Source organism: Protomyctophum bolini (assembly GCF_963924005.1).
Source record: "Protomyctophum bolini genome assembly, chromosome: 10".
Taxonomy (NCBI): domain Eukaryota; kingdom Metazoa; phylum Chordata; class Actinopteri; order Myctophiformes; family Myctophidae; genus Protomyctophum; species Protomyctophum bolini.
The window spans coordinates 12,895,801-12,915,800 of NC_137871.1; the positions used below are offsets into that span (position 1 = coordinate 12,895,801).

A 20,000-nucleotide genomic window follows, 5' to 3' on the forward strand; every position below is an offset into this window, starting at 1 on the left:
TTCCTTCATCCACAGCTCCCCGCTGGCTATATGAGAATTAGAGGCATTAAAAACAACGCTGTTTGTCTTTTCATATACAGTATGTATGTGTGTATTGTTTTGCATTTGCGAATGTGTGTGTAATTACGTAAATCTGACGGTATGCATACATGTGCGTGTTTGTGTGCGTGGCAGAACTTTGACCATAATAGGTGACACTACTTTTTGACTGTCGCTTGAGTATCATCATTATGATCAAGGCTCATGACAAACTTTGTCATGAACTTCAGCCTTTGTTGCCATTTAGATACAGCGAGTAGATGTATGTTATTTGCTTGTTCACAGATTCTATGTATACTATTTAGATAGTTCAGTATACAAACTTGCTTTTTTGGTTTTGTTTTTAATTTCTTTTTTTTTTACCAATACTACTGTAGGTATGCTAGTTAGATGCCTGATGTCTACCATGAATCTATTTGACAATGTATTTACTCAACCACTTGCCCCGCTTCCATTTTGTAAGTCAATCTTGTAAAAAAGTGTCTGCTATTAGTAAAAGCCAATTGTAACTATGTATTGTCTTCCAGACTCCAGATTTACCTCAAACTGTTTTTATATGTAGGCCGAATGCCCTCACACAGGAAATCACTTAGGATCCTCACTTATATCCTTTGGGCAGTGTTCAATGTTTCATGTGTCATGTGACTTTTTTTCCAATGCACTTGTTTTTTTTTTACTCTCTGCTTTTGTTTAGGTATTGTTTGTAATCTCAGCACCATTTAAAAGACGGCTTACCCCTCAAAGTATCCTCTGAGAATTACATTATACTTGTTTTAATAGCAATAATAACGATTGCCTTGCCCACATGTTGGTGAGCTCTTGCTGTCCAGTGGCAGAAATGAAACGCCACCCCAATGAAAAGTTGACATCTTCTCCATACGCTCCACTTTCTAAAATAGAGAACTTCACATCTCTGTGGTTTGACAACGCACAAGGCAGGCCTTGCCTGGCATCAAACCAACATACTGACCGACCTACAAGCCATGTACCCGTCCCCCCGCCCCCGCCCCACCATCACTACCCTCACCCTGGACAGAGGAGAGGGATGTTACTCAATATGATTTAGCCTTTCAGAGCTCAATATCAGTCTGTCTACTCTTGAAGGAGATGGGAGTTGGACTTGTTCTCTGGATGTCCTCTACACACTTTTTCCTCATTGGAAGTCAACTCCAGTTGCCGGGTAATCGCATTTGTGTTTGTACAAGCAGGTAATACAGAGAAGGTTTTCAGTGGACCTCGACAAACCTCCAGCGCCATCTATTAGCTGTGACCGTGGCAACCTTGAGTGCACATTTTCATTTCTTTGGGTCTCTGTGAAGGGGGAGGGGAGCGTTATACTTTTAAGGGTCTCCTTTTACTTGTTCTGTTCTGAACGAGGTGACATTTTGTTTATCGATATGGCGGTGGGGAGGGGTGTTACAACACGGTTTTATTAAGACTTTGGGGAGATGGAAATTGATTTTCTTAGTTCTTTTGTTATAAGTAATAAGATGTTTATGATCTCTTCCCCTCTTTCTTTCTTTCTCTCTCTCTCTTTCTATACCTCCCTCCTCTCTTTCTTCCTGCAGGTCCACCTGTAAACGTAACCTGCAACATTTTTATCAACAGTTTTGGGTCTATTGCTGAAACAACAATGGTAAGTTAATCAATACCTACAGCTTCATGATACAGCTGGTTTTGGTGTGTGCGACTTAAATTATTCATAATACTACATTTTAGCATTTAAGCACTACTCATGTCTGCACATTTATTGTAGGGGTGATATAGCCTTTTAATATTGTCTCTTAGATGTAAGCTCTTACAATATTTGTGAGTATGTGCGTACGTGCACGCATGCATGCATGCAAGAACAAATTCCTAGCCCCAAACCAATTTGGGCTCTCTTACGTCTCCAAAAGACGTGATCAATTCAAAGCATGATGACTTTAATATTCAGTGCATGCATCATTTTTTTTTCTTTCTTTCCTTTTTTTTTTGGAAAATTACAAGCCTCACCATTTATTTAAGTATTTTGAAACGTATGCGGCTCATTGATTCTCCCATTTAAAAGACATCATTTCGAAGAAGCTCCATTTGCATAACAACATTACGGGAGGACTGCCATGCTTCTTCCAAAGGCAATGGGGAAATTGTGTGCATAGATGTGTGTGTGCGTGCATAGTTGCATACGCATCACGATGGTCTCAATTTAACATCCGTGACTGTCGTAGACCCTCAGAGAACCGGCTCATCTTTGCCTCTAATAGTTAAAATCATGGCATCCATCGATGGCCTGGAGATTAGAACTCTTGCTGTTAAGACTACAATTGTGTCCCGACTTGATTTGATCAAATCCTATATACTGTATCAGTGCTTTCCACAGTCACTGCCTGCCCCTCAGACTGTTGCCCAAAATTCACACGGCGGCCATTTGCTAAGAGTCAAGTAATAATGCAAAAGACAAGAAATTAAAAGATTTAAGATTCAAATCTCATATAAGTAGGCTACAATCAATGGAATGTGGGTGTAACATGCTCCGCAGACAATAGAAAGTTATAGATTTAAGCCGGTTTTATACTATCCAAAAACAGAAGATGTACAGTACAGGCTATACCATGCATGTTGTGAGCTTGTAGATCTGCTATTTTCATGTGAGACATGGTGCACAACTAGCAATAAATCATTAAGAGGCATTAGAGGTGACCTCCTAATCGTATGATCCAGCGTACGTGAGCAACACATCACAGCAGGCATTTCATCAGTGTCCGTTCACCAAGACACTCTCCTCCCAAGTCCAAATAGCATGGAGCCGGAGTCGCCTCAGTTCAAGGTGCATTGTTCGTCTCATTTCAAATTCCAAAAGCGGCACCGCTGGCGTGCAGCAACTTGTCATGACAGCCTCCTCTGTCTCGGCGTTGTAACTTTCCGTTCAGAAGACATATGGGTCGGGGCGAAGCTCTTAAATTGCTTTCAACATGTCAACACGTATACTGTACAAACTACAAAAAAAAATACGCTTTAGCTCCAAGAAAAACCAATGTAAACCAACATTACACAGCACTGGTATAAGGACTGAGTGGCGGACAGAAGGATAGTGTCGAGACAATGTTCCTGTGATCCAAGAAAGATGAAAGCACAAGAGGGAAGCAGGGGAGAATGTCACCACTTTGGGGAAATGTGCTTTTACACTAGCTTCACCCAGCCAGCTGTTAGGGGGATAGGGGGTCTCGGCTCAGCGACACTTTGACACGGAAACTCATTTGACCGACTTAAATACCGAAAACAAATAGGAAAGGAAGCATGGATCACAGAACTGAGAAAGTACAGAAGGAAGGAAGCAACGAGGGAAGGGCAGCGGGAAGGAAGGGATCAAAGGAAGCAATCGAGTAAGGGGAGGAAGTGAGAAGGAAGTATACACTACAGTATATATATATATACAGGAAAGAGGACATTTTACAGGTACAATTTCACTATCTCAGAGTTAAATCAACAACAACCCCTATGCTTTCATTTTACTCTCCCAAGAGTTAAATTATTGTTAAAAGTCTGCATTACTTGATTTACAAGAAGTCTACACAGTAGAGAAAGTAGAAGAATTGTTATTTTTATCAATGTTTGCCTGTTCTCTCCCCTATGGTACCAACATCAATAAACAAAGTTTTGGGTCTGCGAGGCTAAATCTCATCAAATGGTGGTCCATGACTCAAATGCCGAAAAGATAATAGACCTCGATATGAAAAGGGTTGAAAAACCACTGAAATAGACCATTAATATGGTCCATTTGGTTACATTATGTACACTCCCGTAAGTTTACGTTAAACGAACACCCTAGGATTTGAACAGTGCACGTCGTCAGGGTTGCGCCGTGAACGCTTGGCTAGCGCTGCTCTGAAACTGCTTGGCCACTGCAGAGGCAGCTCATGCAGAACAAACGCCACATTTTCCACTCCCTTCCCTCCCCGTCGCTGGAGGAATTGATCCGAGTGGCCCTCGCCGCCGCTGCCTTTTTACGACAGATGCAAAGCGCAGAGAAATGGAGAGGAAAGGAAAGCCGGGAGAAGTGGTGAGGAGGAGGAGAGATGTGAGACGGGGAGCAGAGGAGAGGGGGAAGGGCCAAATGGAAAGGCAAGAGATAGAAAAATAAATTACCTTAGAGGGGGGGGGGGGGGGGGAGAGAGAGGGAGAGAGAGAGAGAGAGAGAGAGAGAGAGAGAGAGAGAGAGAGAGAGAGAGAGAGAGAGAGAGAGAGAGAGAGAGAGAGAGAGAGAGAAATGAAATGAGAAAGAAATTGAGAAACGGGTGAAAGGGGAGATTAGAAAAAAGAGCAGAGAGAGAGAGAGAGAGAGAGGGGGGGGAGGGGGGGGAACTACAGTAAGTAAAGAAGAAGGGACATTGAGTCGTGTACATGTGTGTAGTGCCAAGTGCGACCACGGGTTCCGTCGATAAATCTTTAGCGGGTAAAGGACTGCAGTGGTTCATATGTCTACCGGCATAATGATCCACCTACACACCCCACTCCTCACTGCGGGGAAACGCCCCCAACACACAAACACCTCTGACTCCCCCCGGAACGCACCATCACTCTCCTAATTGTTTACCCTCCTATGAAGGTATGACCCCCCCCAGGGAGTTAGTGGGCTAGCTGGCTAATGAGCAGCCCTGTGCTCCGTCATTTGACAAGCAGCTACTGTACAGTATGTGCATAGCTGCATATACTGACACACACACACACACACACACACACACACACACACACACACACACACACACACACACACACACACACACACACACACACACACACACGCACACACACACCAGCAGGCAACTTTACTTTCCAAGTTTCCATTCAAATTCTTTACTTTTTAAGCAGATTAGTTTTGTGGGTTTTCAAAAAAAAGTGAGTGGGTTTTCCAATTCCCCTTGTAATTGCTTCCTTAATTGACATGAACAATACGCCGAGAGTGAGATTGATTGTTTTAGAGGCAAATTACTGAAGGTGGGATTTCAACCTCAACTACTTTGAGTGACGAGGGTCTTTAAAGTCCCCCATTGTGCGATTGCATGGCCTGATAAACAAGAGGAATTATTTGGAATTAGTTGGGTGTCGAAGCATGCCAGCTCTCCCCCTTCACATGCCCCCAGTGGTGGAAACTAAGGCCCTCGTTTATCAACGCGGTGTACTCCCAAATATGGGCGTCGTACACCGGAAATCGGCATTCATCATTCCAGCATGAACTTGAACGTGCGCCCAGCCAAATATCACGTCATGCCGGGAGCTGACAGTAGGCTTTGTCCTACGACTTTGTTTTCCTGTCGTAGAAAAGCCGAGCATCATTGTCTGACCAGTTGACAGGCTGTCACAGGCATCTAAATACTGTATGGCATGTCATATGAAATTGGTAGGATATTTCCAAGTGTACAAGCAATTCAAATCGCGCAATTAAAAACAATGTTGCAAGTTAGATGCCATTTAAACAGTGTTTTGCTTGAGCACATACATGTGGGGATTTGCGCTGCCTGTGCTGGAATATTTTCATGACTTGGAGGGACATTGGAGAGTGCAGACTGCTGTCTGCTGCAGCTGGAGAGTCAAGTCTCCCAACGTGAGTAGCCTACTGTAGGCTAATCTACAGCAGGCAGGCCCATGTCTTTCTGGAGTTATGGTATGTGCAATCTCCTCGTCTCGTCCTCGTTTAAGGATAAACCTGATGCGTCGCTCGAATGCCAAATGTGTCAGGCCACACTGCCAGCGCAAGTGGGGACCGCATCGGAGATATACATAGGTAACGCAGCCAGCCCACCACCACCAGTACCATATAGGCTACGTTAAGGTTTAGGCTGTGCATTCATATAATTGACACTTGACAGCCCAGCCACTGGGCTGTCAAGTGTCAATTGCTGGCTGTCTGGAAAAAAAAGGGAAAAGAAAAGTCCTGTCCTATTAGAAACGGATATTCTCTCAAGTTTTCCCTGTGACATAGCCTACTGTATCTTAGGGCATATATTAACAATACATATTTACGCACCGTAACATGAATGTACGTTGCTATATAGTAACACAGTAATTGAGGGGTGCCGTGGATGAAAAGGTTATTTACAGGGGTGCCCTGGGCCCAAAAGGTTTGAGAACCACTGTTGTAGATTGTCTCTTTTTGCCCAAGATACTATCACCGGCATTGTCACGTGCCACAATACTTCCACATGACGGACTATTAATCAGGCCGCAGTCTTTGGAGGACTTTTGAGCCATGCCGGCTTTTTACAACGGATGCGAACAAATCAACATGGCCGGCAGGCACACACGCCACTGGGCACTCCCAGAAGGCTTCTGACTCAATTAAACTATGTACTGGAACCATATACAATATACATACACACATTATGAGTCAATGAACGCATGCTATTTTCAGGCTTTGTGACTATCAAAAACATAATGACTACAGGCAAACCTTGGAGGCTTGGACATGGGATGAGAATAAGTTGGCACGTTAGATGTGTTTTCCATCAGAGACACGCTTAATTTGTTGAGAGAAGTGAAGAAGGGCTGACCTCAACATAGATGTTTTTCTCCACTCCCTCAGCACTGTCTGTCTCTCTCTTGCTCTCTCTCTCACAGTCTCTCTCTCCCTCTCTCTTTCTCTCTTTCTCTCTCTCTCCCTCTCCCTCTCTCCCTCTCTCTGGTTGCCATGTATCACCTAGCAACAAGCCATATAGTGCACCTAATGGTTTATTTCCGAAAGAAAAAAAGAATGAAACTTTGTAACTTTTTTCTTTTCTTTTTCAAATCACTCAATGTCAGAGTTGGCCTTGGGCTTGAATCCATTGTGTGGGCGTGGGTGTGTGTGTGTGTGTGTGTGTGTGTGTGTGTGTGTGTCCATAAATTACAGTAGCGAGTATTCTCAGTATGAGAAATCACTATTCTGTAAGACAGCAGCCAGTACTTGATGAATGTAAGGAGAAACACTCGTTGCATGCCTGCGAGCAAAGTCCTGAGTGTTACTTTAACTCAAAGTCCTGAGTGTTACTTTAACTCAAAGGCCTGAGTGTTACTTTAACTCAAAGTCCTGAGTGTTACTTTAACTCAAAGGCCTGAGTGTTACTTTAACTCAAAGTCCTGAGTGTTACTTTAACTCAAAGTCCTGAGTGTTACTTTAACTCAAAGTCCTGAGTGTTACTTTAACTCAAAGGCCTGAGTGTTACTTTAACTCAAAGGCCTGAGTGTTACTTTAACTCAAAGTCGTTATGGACCATCTTTATCCATCTCTCTCTCTATTTCTCTTCTCTCCGTCTCTCAGTCCATTGTTTGTCTTTTTTAACAAGATATAATTATGACATCCTTCTATACATAACAAACATGTGATCGGTTATTGGTAACGTGCGCGTCCGGTACAGCGGCACGGGACGATTACATCACATCCTGTGCAGTGGTGTGTGTGTGTGTGTGTGTGTGTGTGTGTGTGTGTGTCCATGGGAAATAAACGGGCGTTCGAAGGAGACCAAAGAAGTACATTTTGTACAGCTGAGCCGAGGCAACGGAAGCGACGGATCGCGCTGTGCTGCTGCTCCACTGTGATATACGTACAGTGATCCTGCTCATTGCAGTGTGCTGCGCTGTGGTTTCTAAACAGCTCACGGCCTTTCAGACCATCCATGCCCCCCACCCCCTCCTCTCCTCCTCCGAGGTGAAAGAGCAGAGCTGAGTAGAAGCTCAGGCTCATGGAGCACAATGATAGATGGAGACACACAGGAATGGCGCAGTGCTCAACGAAAAATCCCTTGTGGAACGCAGTTTTATTCTCGTTTCAGCCATGCTTCAGCTTCTCTCTCTCTCATTAAGCATTAAGAGAGTGATTTGTGCACACTGAGCATGTGTTCCTTTTTCTCTCATTCGTACCCCTTTTCTCTCTCTCTCCTTCTCCCTCTATCCTTCCGCTCTGTGTCATGTTAGCGTGGCGGCAGCAGATGTGCGGCCATAATGTGGGAGTTATTACCTACCCACCGTAGCCTCCCACCTCCCCCCAGCCAACGTTGCAGACATCTTGCTATGACAACCCTGGTATTAGAATATGGCTGTTTCTGTTCTCCTTGTTGTTACGAGAAAGAGAGAGAGAGAGAGTGGGGGGTGGGGGGTTCATCTGTGCTTTACCGTCTGAGTCTAATGTAATCTGAAATGAGCTGAGGTGCTGTGTAAGTACAGTGGTTTCTTCTGTAATTGCTTTGTAGCAGCAAAAGGTATTGGTGCTGCTGTGTGCTAATTTTCAGGGTAACGATAGCACTTTTATTATGGCAAAGGCCTTTTTCTAGCATGGACTATGGAAAGCTCACAATCAAAAGTGGTGATGCTTAAACATAATTTTACTTTATTTTGCTACAGTACACTAATTTCATTGTATTCCCCAACAAATTATGTCTTAGGGAATTAATGACACAATGGTCAAGTGTTGCAAGGACACATATAATGCCGTGCTGGTGATTAATGATAATATTAAAACACTTTAACTGAAAATGTTAGGGATGTTTTCATTGCATATTTTAGACAACATTAGCCTTGTAAGGGAAGGAGAGAGGCCCGCACACAGCCACTTGCTGGTTCAAGAGCATTTTATATTGATGAAAGATAGCAACGTTTTGGTCTTGCGACCTTCCTCGGACAACATTAGCGCGCAATTACACTTTTCCTCAGGCTCACGTAAACAAACCGATGAGACTATTGTAAAGTGTTTTGAATTGGTTTTGGTTATGCATTTGTTCCCGTATGGAAGCTTGTGCCGTTGTTAGGGACTAAAACAATTGTGTGCTTCTTGAAGGTGCAAAAATCTGTACATTTAAAATCTGAGAATGCAAAAGAATTGACCCGTATGGCTCCATTACAGTGCAGGGTGCAGTGCATTCTGTAGCCGAGTTAACCGCTAATGTTTTTAACTTTACCTTTTCTATAGCAGCAGTGGCGGTGCTGCCTGCTGCTGTGGTGGTGGACCACAATATCCTCCATGTCACTTCAATTGACAGAGTATAAACACTAAGCTATAGAAGCACTATGCCGCAGTATCCACTCACCCATAACGGCTCATAACTAAATTAACAAATGGCAGCCATTATTGGCTTGAGGATTGCCTGCCACAGAGAGAGAGTCCCTATCTGGACTACAAATGCACAAACAATGGTCAAATCCACACTGGTCAATGGTCAGCAAAGCATTGCTAAGTAAATACTTTGTTCGGCAGAGTCCTGGGAATCCTGCAGTAATCCTGCCTTTCATGTTAACACTGGCGGGCAGAAACCTTGTAACTCTGTCATTTATGTTTGTTATAATTGAACGTTCAATTGTATACGTCATCATATGAAGTATTGCCAAAGTAGCAAAGTACAAGCTCACAATGCATTGCATTTCAGCTATTTTTCCAATGAAAAAAAAAAAGAAACAAAATAGAGACACAAGTTTGAAAGTGTTCAAGTCTGTCCTGGTGTTTTATATATATTTTACAAATTACCAATTAGTAATACCAAAGTAGTCGAGAGCTTGTGATTGTAATCATCCATTGGAATACAGGTGCTTTCCTACATCTTTGGACATACAAGGTTTCTGCCCGACAGTGAGCATATATTCGTAATAGTAAATAAAGTGTTCCGTAATACTTCACATCTACTGCACCAAGTGTAAAAACCGACCAATTTCTGTGTCAACATTTATTATTCATGAGGTTTCAGGGTAACCTCATGGAAAGAAGTTGCTCAGTAGCCAGTATGTTGTCATAGTAGATAAGTACGGTAGATAAACCAAGAAAGGCTCAAGGAGAATAAGTGACAAATACTCCAATGAGAGATTGCGTGTCCTCAATATGCTCATACTGTACATGATCACCGCCTGACCCCACTGGGATGTTCCTGTATACTGTATGAAGTTGTGTGTGCAGCGAGTACAGAAGGAGCCTAACAGTAGAACTGCATGCAGGAACGTTCAGTTGTGGAACTCCCACGTGTTGGCAGTCATACCTTTCCATTTTCTTTTCTTTTGTACTGTCTCAGAGCCACAACAGTATGGCGAAAAATAGCCCATGCTTTCTGACCTTTCCAATTTGGTATCACGGCTGGTACAGGCTGATTATCCTTGAGGTGGGCCGGTGCATACGGTCCTTTTTTAATATCCCTCCCTCGTCCCCTCCTTCCTGTCAACAGATAGCTCTCATTTAAGTGCCATTTCAAAGTTATCAAACTGCCAGGGCAGAGCGGAGTCATTATATGACTGCACTCTGCACTGGCAGTTTGATTATTTATTAAGACACAACCGCTGCGTAAAGGTCAAGCTCATTTGTTTGGCGTGAGATATGCCCTCCACTAACGACACCTCACCTGATACCCACCCTCCCTCTCTCTCTCTCTCTCTCTCTCTCTCTCTCACCTCTCTCCCTCCTTCCCACTATTGTGTCTCACATTAGTCTTACTCCCCTACTTCCATCTTCTCTCTCTAGCTCTTTCCCTCTACCTTTCTCTCGCTACTTCCGTCTCGCACCCTCACCCTTTATTTTCTCTCCCTCCATCTTTGCCGCTGATTGCTGGTTTAAATGCCACGCGCTGGGGTCTTGGCACTGTACGTACCTTTTAATCTCCCATGATGCATTTCTGCCGCCACAGCCCTAATTAGGTTCCGGAATGGCAGAGGCAATGAACAGCCCCCCCCCCCCCCCCTTCTCCCTACATATTCTCAGAATAATTGACAATTGGGGAGTGAAAAAATGAGTGGGTTACAGCAGAATGTGACTGTACTAAATGACAGCCTGGGAAGAAAGAAAGAAAGAAAGAGAGAGAGAGAGAGAGAGAGAGAGAGAGAGAGAGAGAGAGAGAGAGAGAGAGAGAGAGACAGAAAGAAAGAAAGAAAGAAAGAAAGAAAGAAAGAAAGAAAGAAAGAAGAGACAGAGACAATATCTAGAACAACATTGTATATGCGCCTTCATTGATTGTTTTCGAGAGTAAATGCATGAATACATGCAGACACACCACCCACTCACAGCTATGCACAGTCAGTCAACATATTGATTTTCATTTTTCAGCTAAACAGTCTAAGCTCACTAGCTCAGCGGATCAAACATGCCTGATGTAAGTTCATCTGTACAACAAATGCAGATTTAACCTCAGACATTTCTGTCAACCTACTAGTTGAAATTGGAGCAAATTTTTACCTTTATTTAACCAGAAAAAACGCATTGAGACCAATCTCTTTTTAAATTGGGAACTGGCCAAGAGCCAGAAATAAAATTACACATCAATGCTACATCGTACATGACATTACAACAGACACTAGTACATCCATCATACACCTCAAAGTACCTAAGAAATACAAGAATCTCCAAAGTGATACACTTTTAAGTGACAGAAGCAAAGTGGCTTCACAGAGTACGTGAACATTGCCTTGTTTTCATGCCCACGGAGTGAGCACGAGAAATGAAACCCACCTCTAAGGAAGTGGCCGAGGTGTTTGATTAGCACTGCACATCAGTGGCAAGTGCACATCGGGCATAAATATATGGATCCGGGCCAGCAGGCCTCGTCTTTGACACACTGCCTGCAACCCTCTATCTTCCATCCATCTATCTGTCCATCTCTCCGTCCTTTGTATCTCTCCATCTTCTGGTCGGTGTTGGACTAATGAGAGAACATCGCGTCTCTGACAGCAGTCGGGTGACCTTCAGCTGCCTTCCTCTAATGCCCCTCTTCATCTTCATAATGTTTTTGATTTGTGTACTGAATCCCTTTATACTAGAATGGATCTTGTGTATTTGTATCTTCTGTTCTATCCCTTGTATATCCAAGCAGCAAAACAGCGTTCGATGAATCTCAGTCAGTCAGTCAGTCAGTCAGTCCGTTTACAGTATGTAGCTATCAATCAATGAAGCTATATATTTCTCGGCATGTGTTTGGCTGTCTAGCTACTACACTGCAAAATCCATTTTCACAATCTCAGAGTGAAAGCCGCAATTCTTAATATCCTCCCTACCCAAACAGGCTCTCTTTCTTAGCTCTGCAGTAGACATTAAGCACTCACACGGGAGACGGTACGATTTGCAGCTTCAAATGAACACTCAGGATGTTGCCGTGGGAGTGGGGGATTATACGTCCTCTTGAGATTATAAATACAGACCCTCGACAAGACTTCCATCTCTGACTCACTCCTTTGCCTCTTCCCCATCTAATCTCATCTCATCTACCTACTTCACGGAAGTAGGGATCACAGAACAAACAACGGTAGAATAAATGGATTCTTGACTACACTTCTCCTCTCTCTTTGTCAATCTTCCTTTTTCTGATTTCATCTGTCTATCTTTTGAGCTGAATCTTGTTGGTGAAAAGGACTCGCTGAGCGGCTAAACTCTCCTTTTTCAAAATATTTGCCCTGTCTCTCTCCTAACCTAATCTCATCTGTCAATCTTAGACGTGTACCTAATCTGATCTATTCTTTACGACAGGTTGAATAGTTTATCCAGATAGCGACGGGGTGGACTGTCTCAGCTACTAAACCTTTTCTGCTTATTCACTTTTTGTTTTACTGCTCTTCCTTCCTCCTGACCTTGTGTCTTTGTCTACACAGTAAATTTGTGTGGTGTAACTTATTTAATGTTGTCTACTCTACCTTTCTTTTTGTTTTGTTTTACCGATCTGTCATGTGTATTAGTAACAAGTAGAAAAATGCTCTCTCGACTACTAAACTCCATTCTTCCTGATTCCTTAGTCTAACCTAAGTCTCCTCCAACCTCTTACTACAAACAGGACTACAGGGTGAACATCTTCCTGAGACAGCAGTGGAATGACCCTCGGTTGGCCTACAGCGAGTACCCCGACGACTCGCTGGACCTGGACCCGTCCATGTTGGACTCAATCTGGAAACCCGACTTGTTCTTCGCCAACGAGAAGGGCGCCAACTTCCACGAGGTCACCACCGACAACAAGCTACTGCGCATCTCCAAAAACGGCAACGTGCTCTACAGCATACGGTGAGGCCATTTCTTTTTTTCACTGATGATGCTGGAAGCTCTGTGGATGCAATGTTGGTGGTATATAATGACCAACAGGGACATCTTTTCAGCTGTTCTCACTATCCTGTTTAGCTGGTGTCTTTCATCCGCTAAACCAGGGAGTACCGCATGTAATATAATAACATTTCGATGGTGCCACGATAAAATATGGTTACAGCTGGAGTGGGGAGGTCCGATCGCTTCAATAATTTCATCCTGTGCTGTAGCTTGTGTTTCTCAGAGTTGGGAGGCTTTTTATCCATTATAAAGGGCCATACTTTTCCCCCTTCTCCAAGACATCCCATCCCAGGCTCTCAGAGTTATAGCTGCCCACAGCAGACAAACGTTTTAGCCCCCCCTCCCCCCACCCCTTCCCGCTTGCTTTATTGCCTCTGCTCAAGGGCGAATGAGAAAACGCTGGCGCATTCCCACAGCGGCCATAGTAATCTAGTTGGAACGGCGTTAGTATTCCAGCAGTGCATTTGATCCGTTATCAACCTCGCCGGAACGAGCAGGATTGTGTTCTCCTTTATGAATTGTGTGTGGAAAAAAGGCATAGAGAAAGTAGAGAAGGGTCCAGAATCTTTCATGATTTTTTTTCCTTTTAAATTGACACCATCAAAATGAACAGCCTCTCAAATCAGTTTGATCTGGAAGAGGGCAGGGAGCGAGAGGTGGCTCGGGATATTAAACTACCTATGTCGTATGTCAAGATTCTGATTGGGAAGAAATGAAATCTGGGCGTTGTAAATGTTGTCTGCTCTGCAATCGATGCTCATCACACCGCAGGAGCAGTGGGAACTTGTGACTGATGCTCCCGTCACCTATCAGATGAAAGTAAACCAGGACAGTCGCAATTGGACAAAAAATGAGCTTGATCTAGCCTCATAATAATATACAATATGCAGTTTATGCACTCAATAACCATCAGTTACATCAAAAGAAATGGCCTTGTATTCGGTTTGAACTCTCAAATGATAGGTAGGTGAAGATTGGCTTCATCAAAGGAAAAGAAACCTAGAAGTCTATTTCCATACAGCATATTAGTATACATTAAGCTTGAAGAGGACTTCGAAGAGGACTTTGAGGTGCAGTGGCCTTGTGGTTAGAGTGTCCGCCCTGAGACTGGGAGGTCGGGGTTCGATCCCCGGCCGGGTCATACCAAAGACTCTAAATAATGGGACCCAGTGCCTCCCTGCTTGACACTCAGCATCAAGGGTTGGATTGGGGGTGGGAAGTGAGGACGCTGGCGTCGACTGTTCGCCGCTTCACCTCCCAATGTATGAATGAATGAACCATTGTAAAGCGCTTTGAGCACTTGGAAAAGCGCTATAAAAATGCAATTCATTATTATTATTATTAACGACATTGCAGCAACAGTACTACTATGAGAGAAATGTGTCACTTAAGACAATCGTATTTACTAGCCAACACTATTCCAATACTTTACTGCACAAGTATATAATCAGTTTACCACTTCAATCAGAGCGTCCCTATTCTGGAGATAACTTTCTGTGAAAATATCTACAAGCGCACAACACGTTGCAGACTTATTGTTAACTATTTGGTGCTTGCTTGGCGCGCACACACACACACACACACACACACACACACACACACAGTTCGATTTTTCAATTAGTAATTTCAACAAAATTACCGATAATAAATTACCGTAATATGACTGAAGCGAGCCACTGATACAAGAGATGTACCGTGTGTACTCACGGTGCTGTTAGTGTGTGTTGTATTTATTTGTTTTGTTTTTACCAGGTAAGGTAGTACAGATGCACGTTTATGGGTCACTGCACCAGTTACAGGAATTAGATCCTCAGCAACAAAGATATAGTAGGCCGTCTGTCTGTGAAAGCAGGGCATCTGTGATTTCTACTGTATGTGCAGCATTACATATTCAGCAGCCTGTCAGTGGCTGGAACAATGGCCAAGCACAGCAACTTTATTTGGTGCATCCGGCCTACTACAGTGTGCTGCACATGTATGTCTGATGTAGCTATGGGTGTCCCCATTAGTTGGACAGGAAAACACAGAACCTGCATGCCCTGCAGGTTGGCTGTGCGTGCCTGCACATCTATACATCACACAAGACTCAATAGCTGTGAGCGCCACAACCAATACATCACAAGATTCCAGACAGCGAGAACAACAGTAAAAACCAGAATGGGGAAAGTGGGGAAAATAGCAGAACTGGATATTAAATCATAGGACAGATTTGGCTCCTACAATTGTAATTAAATCTAAACCTTAGTCACGATCTACTGTTATGACCTTTGAAAAACAAAACTTGTTATTAATGTTGTTTGGGTGTGTGAGTAGAACTTGTGCATTCAACATTAAAAGGTTACTCACAGTACTGTGTAGGTGGCGACTGGCGAGACTCATTTACCAATAGCCTGGGTTGGTGCCTATAGGACACAGAAATGTGATGTGTTAAGCTCCATTTATACTTTTTAGCATACATTATCCGTTACCAAAACAAAGGTACAGTATCACCGTATCATTTAGTGAATGTCAGTTTTCAAATAAACATGAAACCAATGCAGACAACACAAACCGGCGTAAAATGATCCCATACTGTACATGAATAGCATGGCAACAACACAATGATATTCCTAAGACAGTGTGTATACTGTATGCTCTATAGTCTAGTGAGTATATGCTCCATAATACATGTATGCTCTACACATATTTCCAGTGGCAGTTCTGTGTTAAATTCTCAAACCCAAGTCTCACGTACAGGGAAGCTCCATTATGACTCCATTATGATTTCACTCTGGCCCACCAAATATTAACCAACCTAAATAAACACATCTTGGCGGGGGGACGCCCCGGCTAAACGATTGATAGTTAGGCTTAGAAGCCAGATGGATCAGAGTGCCCGTGGAACAATTGATATGTACTTGCTGCCCGGCCCTGCTCATGCATTAAGTACGTACCCATGAGGCCATGCCTATTTGCAATGTTAACTCGATAAAAAGATTCTCCATGCGTGTTTTTGCTCTGGGTGTGAGCCTTGTTGGTCATGCATTATCCAAGAGGAAACCCTGAGGTCTGCAACAAGCCTATCAAACATCCACTTCACACCCACCTCTGACAGCACTGCTAGTCTAGTTTTACTGCAGTGTTGCCATGCATTGTTTGAGTGCAGAATCTACTATGTGCTTAATGCTGATGTGCTGGTGGTATTAAATATAGATTTCACATTTCTTTAGGCTCCGAATGAGTCCTAGAGATGAAATGTTATAGTTGTAAACACTTGTAGCCTATTGCCATGTCTGATGTCCTTCAATTCAACTTCTGCAGTCTAGCACAGCATTCATTCATTTCTCAACTTTTGGTATGAACGCCTTCCAGAGAGTAGATTAATACAGCATACTGTGAGGGTTATAGTAATCCCAGTGACATTTCTACTTTAAGTTTCTACTCTAACCATCCACACTTTAAGTTTCAGCAGAAGTCCATAGTGGCACAAGACCAGGTTACATCACACCTGGCACATTGTTTAAGGCTATAATCTATTTGCCAGACAGAGCAGCTGAACAAGAAAAGCGCACAACTTCATCAGCGTTACAAATAAGGATATTGTGTGAAATCCATTTTAACTAGCAAGCTACATTTAATTAGCTACATCACATGCTGCCACAAATCAACACAAATTACTTTATGGTGTCAGTGTCCCACGAGGCTGGCAAATTATCTGACTTTGAATAAGAACAGACCAGGACTGACAAAGATTACAGCAATTTAGTTATCCTCAGTCTAAATAGAAGATTTACAGTACGTTACTTGAAATAAGGTGGACTAATCATGATATGACTTGATCTGGCCCCATTTGGGCTCTCACTGATACTACTTTGTCCGTGTTCGCTGGGTTGAGTGAAATGTATTTCAGATTATCCCCATTGTATCACATCTCCTTGATCTCTCTCTGTGTCCCCATAGTAAAAAAAAAAAAGAGAAGAAAAAAGACTAATCTCAAATCTGAGTTTTCCGTTTTTCATTCAGGTCATCTGTATAGGTGTGTTTCCTGACTCCATGCTAGTAAATAACATTTCCAAATCCCATGATAATCCCCTGATTACTAAGTAATGCTGTGTGTGTGCGCGCGTGTGTGTGTGTGTGTGTGTGTGTGTGTGTGTGTGTGTGTGTGTGTGTCCGTGTGTCTGACAGAATAACACTCATCCTGGCGTGTCCGATGGACCTAAAGAACTTCCCCATGGATGTACAGACCTGCATCATGCAACTAGAGAGCTGTAAGTATGCTGTACACACACACACACACACACACACACACACACACACACACACACACACACACACACACACACACACACACACACACACACACACACACACACACACACACACACACACACACACACACACACACACACGCACAGATTGGTGCGGTCTGTTTACACAGAGAGATTTAACAAACACCCACACAGAAAAGCAAACAGGCGCGCGCGCGCGCGCACACACACACACACACACACACACACACACACACACACACAGAGTATTTATTGTGCTATGGGGCCCGGCTACCAGCGCTACATTAGATGGATGTGACCCTGGCCAGCCAGGCTGCCTGATGAAAGGCCCGCTGATTTACAATGCCTACCTTCTTCTCAGTGCAGAGAGACTGCAGTACATGCACTGTAAAAATCCATAACCATAGCCGCATGCACGGAGTGACCTTTTATGGCTCCACGCGGATCCATTTGTTTTTTACATCATGTGCGTGTATGGATTTCACTGTGTTTTAAAATGAAAGTTAGTTAAATTAGCAATGAGGAGTGAAAACTCCCCATTGTTAATTTAAAAAGACTATGTGAAAACATATATGCTTGAACGCACGCATACACGCACAGACACACACACGCCACGCACACGTGCTCGCGCACACGCACGCAGCGAAGGATCGTACACACACAGTAGAAGTCTAAACATACGTGACAAGAATCTCAAGAAACTTCAAGAAGGATCTGCACAGATCTGTAGTTCTATGTGTGTGTGTGCTGTGTAGAACAATGGCTGGTTACTGGAAAACCATGCTTAAATCCATAACAACACTCACCGCTGTGTTTCATAATATCAATTCTGATTTCAAGGCATCTCTGAGCCAGTGTTATAAACCAGTAAATAAATAATGATGTGTATGTGCCATGCATTTGTGCACTGCATGCGCACGTAAACTTCATATACAGATGTGCCATTTGAGAACTTCACACGTCATGCCATTGGCAAGACAGTAAATTGTCAGAACATTGTCAGTGAGAACAATGTTCTGACAATGTTCTGACAATAATCTGAATAGCATATGTAAATGCTATTCAGATTTTTTTTTTTACAATGAAAAGGGACACTTTTTTTTCAGTTACAAGAATTAGCCAGGCTTAACAGTGAAGAGAACTGTGGCTCAGCCTATACAGAAGCATGTGGCTTAGTTACCATAGTAAGTATTTCCAGAAAGAATGCGGGAAAAGTACAAAAGTGTTGGAATGGCACATCTGTACACACTATAGTGCTGCATTCAAGACTAAAGTCCAGAAGAATTTGAATCCCAATTGAGAGTTGAGACCATGACCATTTTCATTTTGTAGGTCTGCCATAGTGAAGGATCTACATTTAAACCGTTTAGAAAAGAGATATACATATACATATTCATACATTTATGCTAGAATTTATTGACTTTGGAAACAAAAAAAACATCAAAACACAACACAGCCTACAGCACTAGCATGCACTGTATGCATCTTTTGTTTGCATGTGCTACACTTCCCATCACTGTTGCCAGATGTACGGTAATTATCGGATTTCTATGATTATTTTACCCTCTGTACGATGTAAAATCAACGAAGGCAAAAATGTCTGGAGTAAGGTCCAGGAGGGACCTTACTCGAACAAAATGTTAAACTACCGTTCAAATGTTAACCGCTACAGCCTTAAAGTGTTTGGATTTGAAAGAAAACGGGGGCCCTCTTTTTCTTGTAATGTAATCCGCGTGTCTCCTTCCAGTCGGATACACCATGAACGACCTCATATTTGAGTGGGACGAGAAGGGAGCCGTGCAGGTGGCAGACGGCCTGACGCTACCTCAGTTCCTCTTGAAGGAGGAGAAAGACCTGCGCTACTGCACCAAGCATTACAACACAGGTCAGTGTGTGACACACAAACACTTCCCATACATACATTTTGTATTCTTCCCCCTTATTCATTCGCTGACCTATAGCTATGACCAAAATGTTCTCCCTCTGTTTCTCTGCTACTTCGCTATACGACCTTTTCCGCAGCCCCTTTTGTCTTTCCCCTTCACCTCTTTCCCATCTCCACATGCATGCCCCGTCTGACTCCCTCGCTCTGTAACCTCTGCTCGTGGGATTAGCAGCACAGTGCTTTGGAAGGCATGAGCGAACGGGAGACAGAGACCGAGAGAAAAGGACAGGTGGTAGGTGTGAGACGTGAACTATAGAGCGAGGCTGAGAGACGCACAAGTAGGGAAGAGGAGGAGAAGAGAGAGAAACAGGTGGGCCGTGTGGGAGAGGGTAATTAAATGGACAGGAGAGCAGCAGGGAAAAGAGAAGCACTGGCGTGAAGTAACCAAGTACATTTACTCAAGTACTGTACTTGTAGTTGAGTACAGTACAAGTGTTTTTAGTTTTACTTTACTGGGTTATTTCCAATTGTACTTTTACTTCTACTAGACTACATCTTAGAAGCAAATATTATTTTTTACATTTTATTAATTTGAAAATATTCTGCACAATGCATATGTGTGCATTTTGATACGAATAGTTTTGTACTTTTACTCAAGTACATTTTCATTAACTTGTACAGTAAAGGTGGTTGCACACTGGACACGTTTTTTGGAAAACCGAAATCGCACCTGGTGTGTAGGGACCTTAACAGTGTTTCTGCATCACAGTATAGTAAAATAATTAAATAAAAATCCACC

At 43.2% G+C, this 20,000-nt stretch overlaps 1 protein-coding gene across 1 annotated transcript in view; it reads left to right on the top strand.

Annotated features, from left to right (window-relative positions):
- The first annotated feature begins 1,113 nt into the window (after positions 1-1,113).
- Positions 1,114-20,000, top strand: part of glra1 (glycine receptor, alpha 1) — a 59,242-nt gene continuing 40,355 nt past the window's right edge. The window contains exons 1-5 of the mRNA XM_080774817.1: positions 1,114-1,219; positions 1,608-1,675; positions 12,783-13,006; positions 17,213-17,295; positions 19,064-19,201. Of these exons, the coding sequence (XP_080630943.1) occupies positions 1,147-1,219; positions 1,608-1,675; positions 12,783-13,006; positions 17,213-17,295; positions 19,064-19,201 (586 nt within the window). The 5' untranslated portion in view covers positions 1,114-1,146. The remainder of the gene's footprint in view (positions 1,220-1,607; positions 1,676-12,782; positions 13,007-17,212; positions 17,296-19,063; positions 19,202-20,000) is intronic.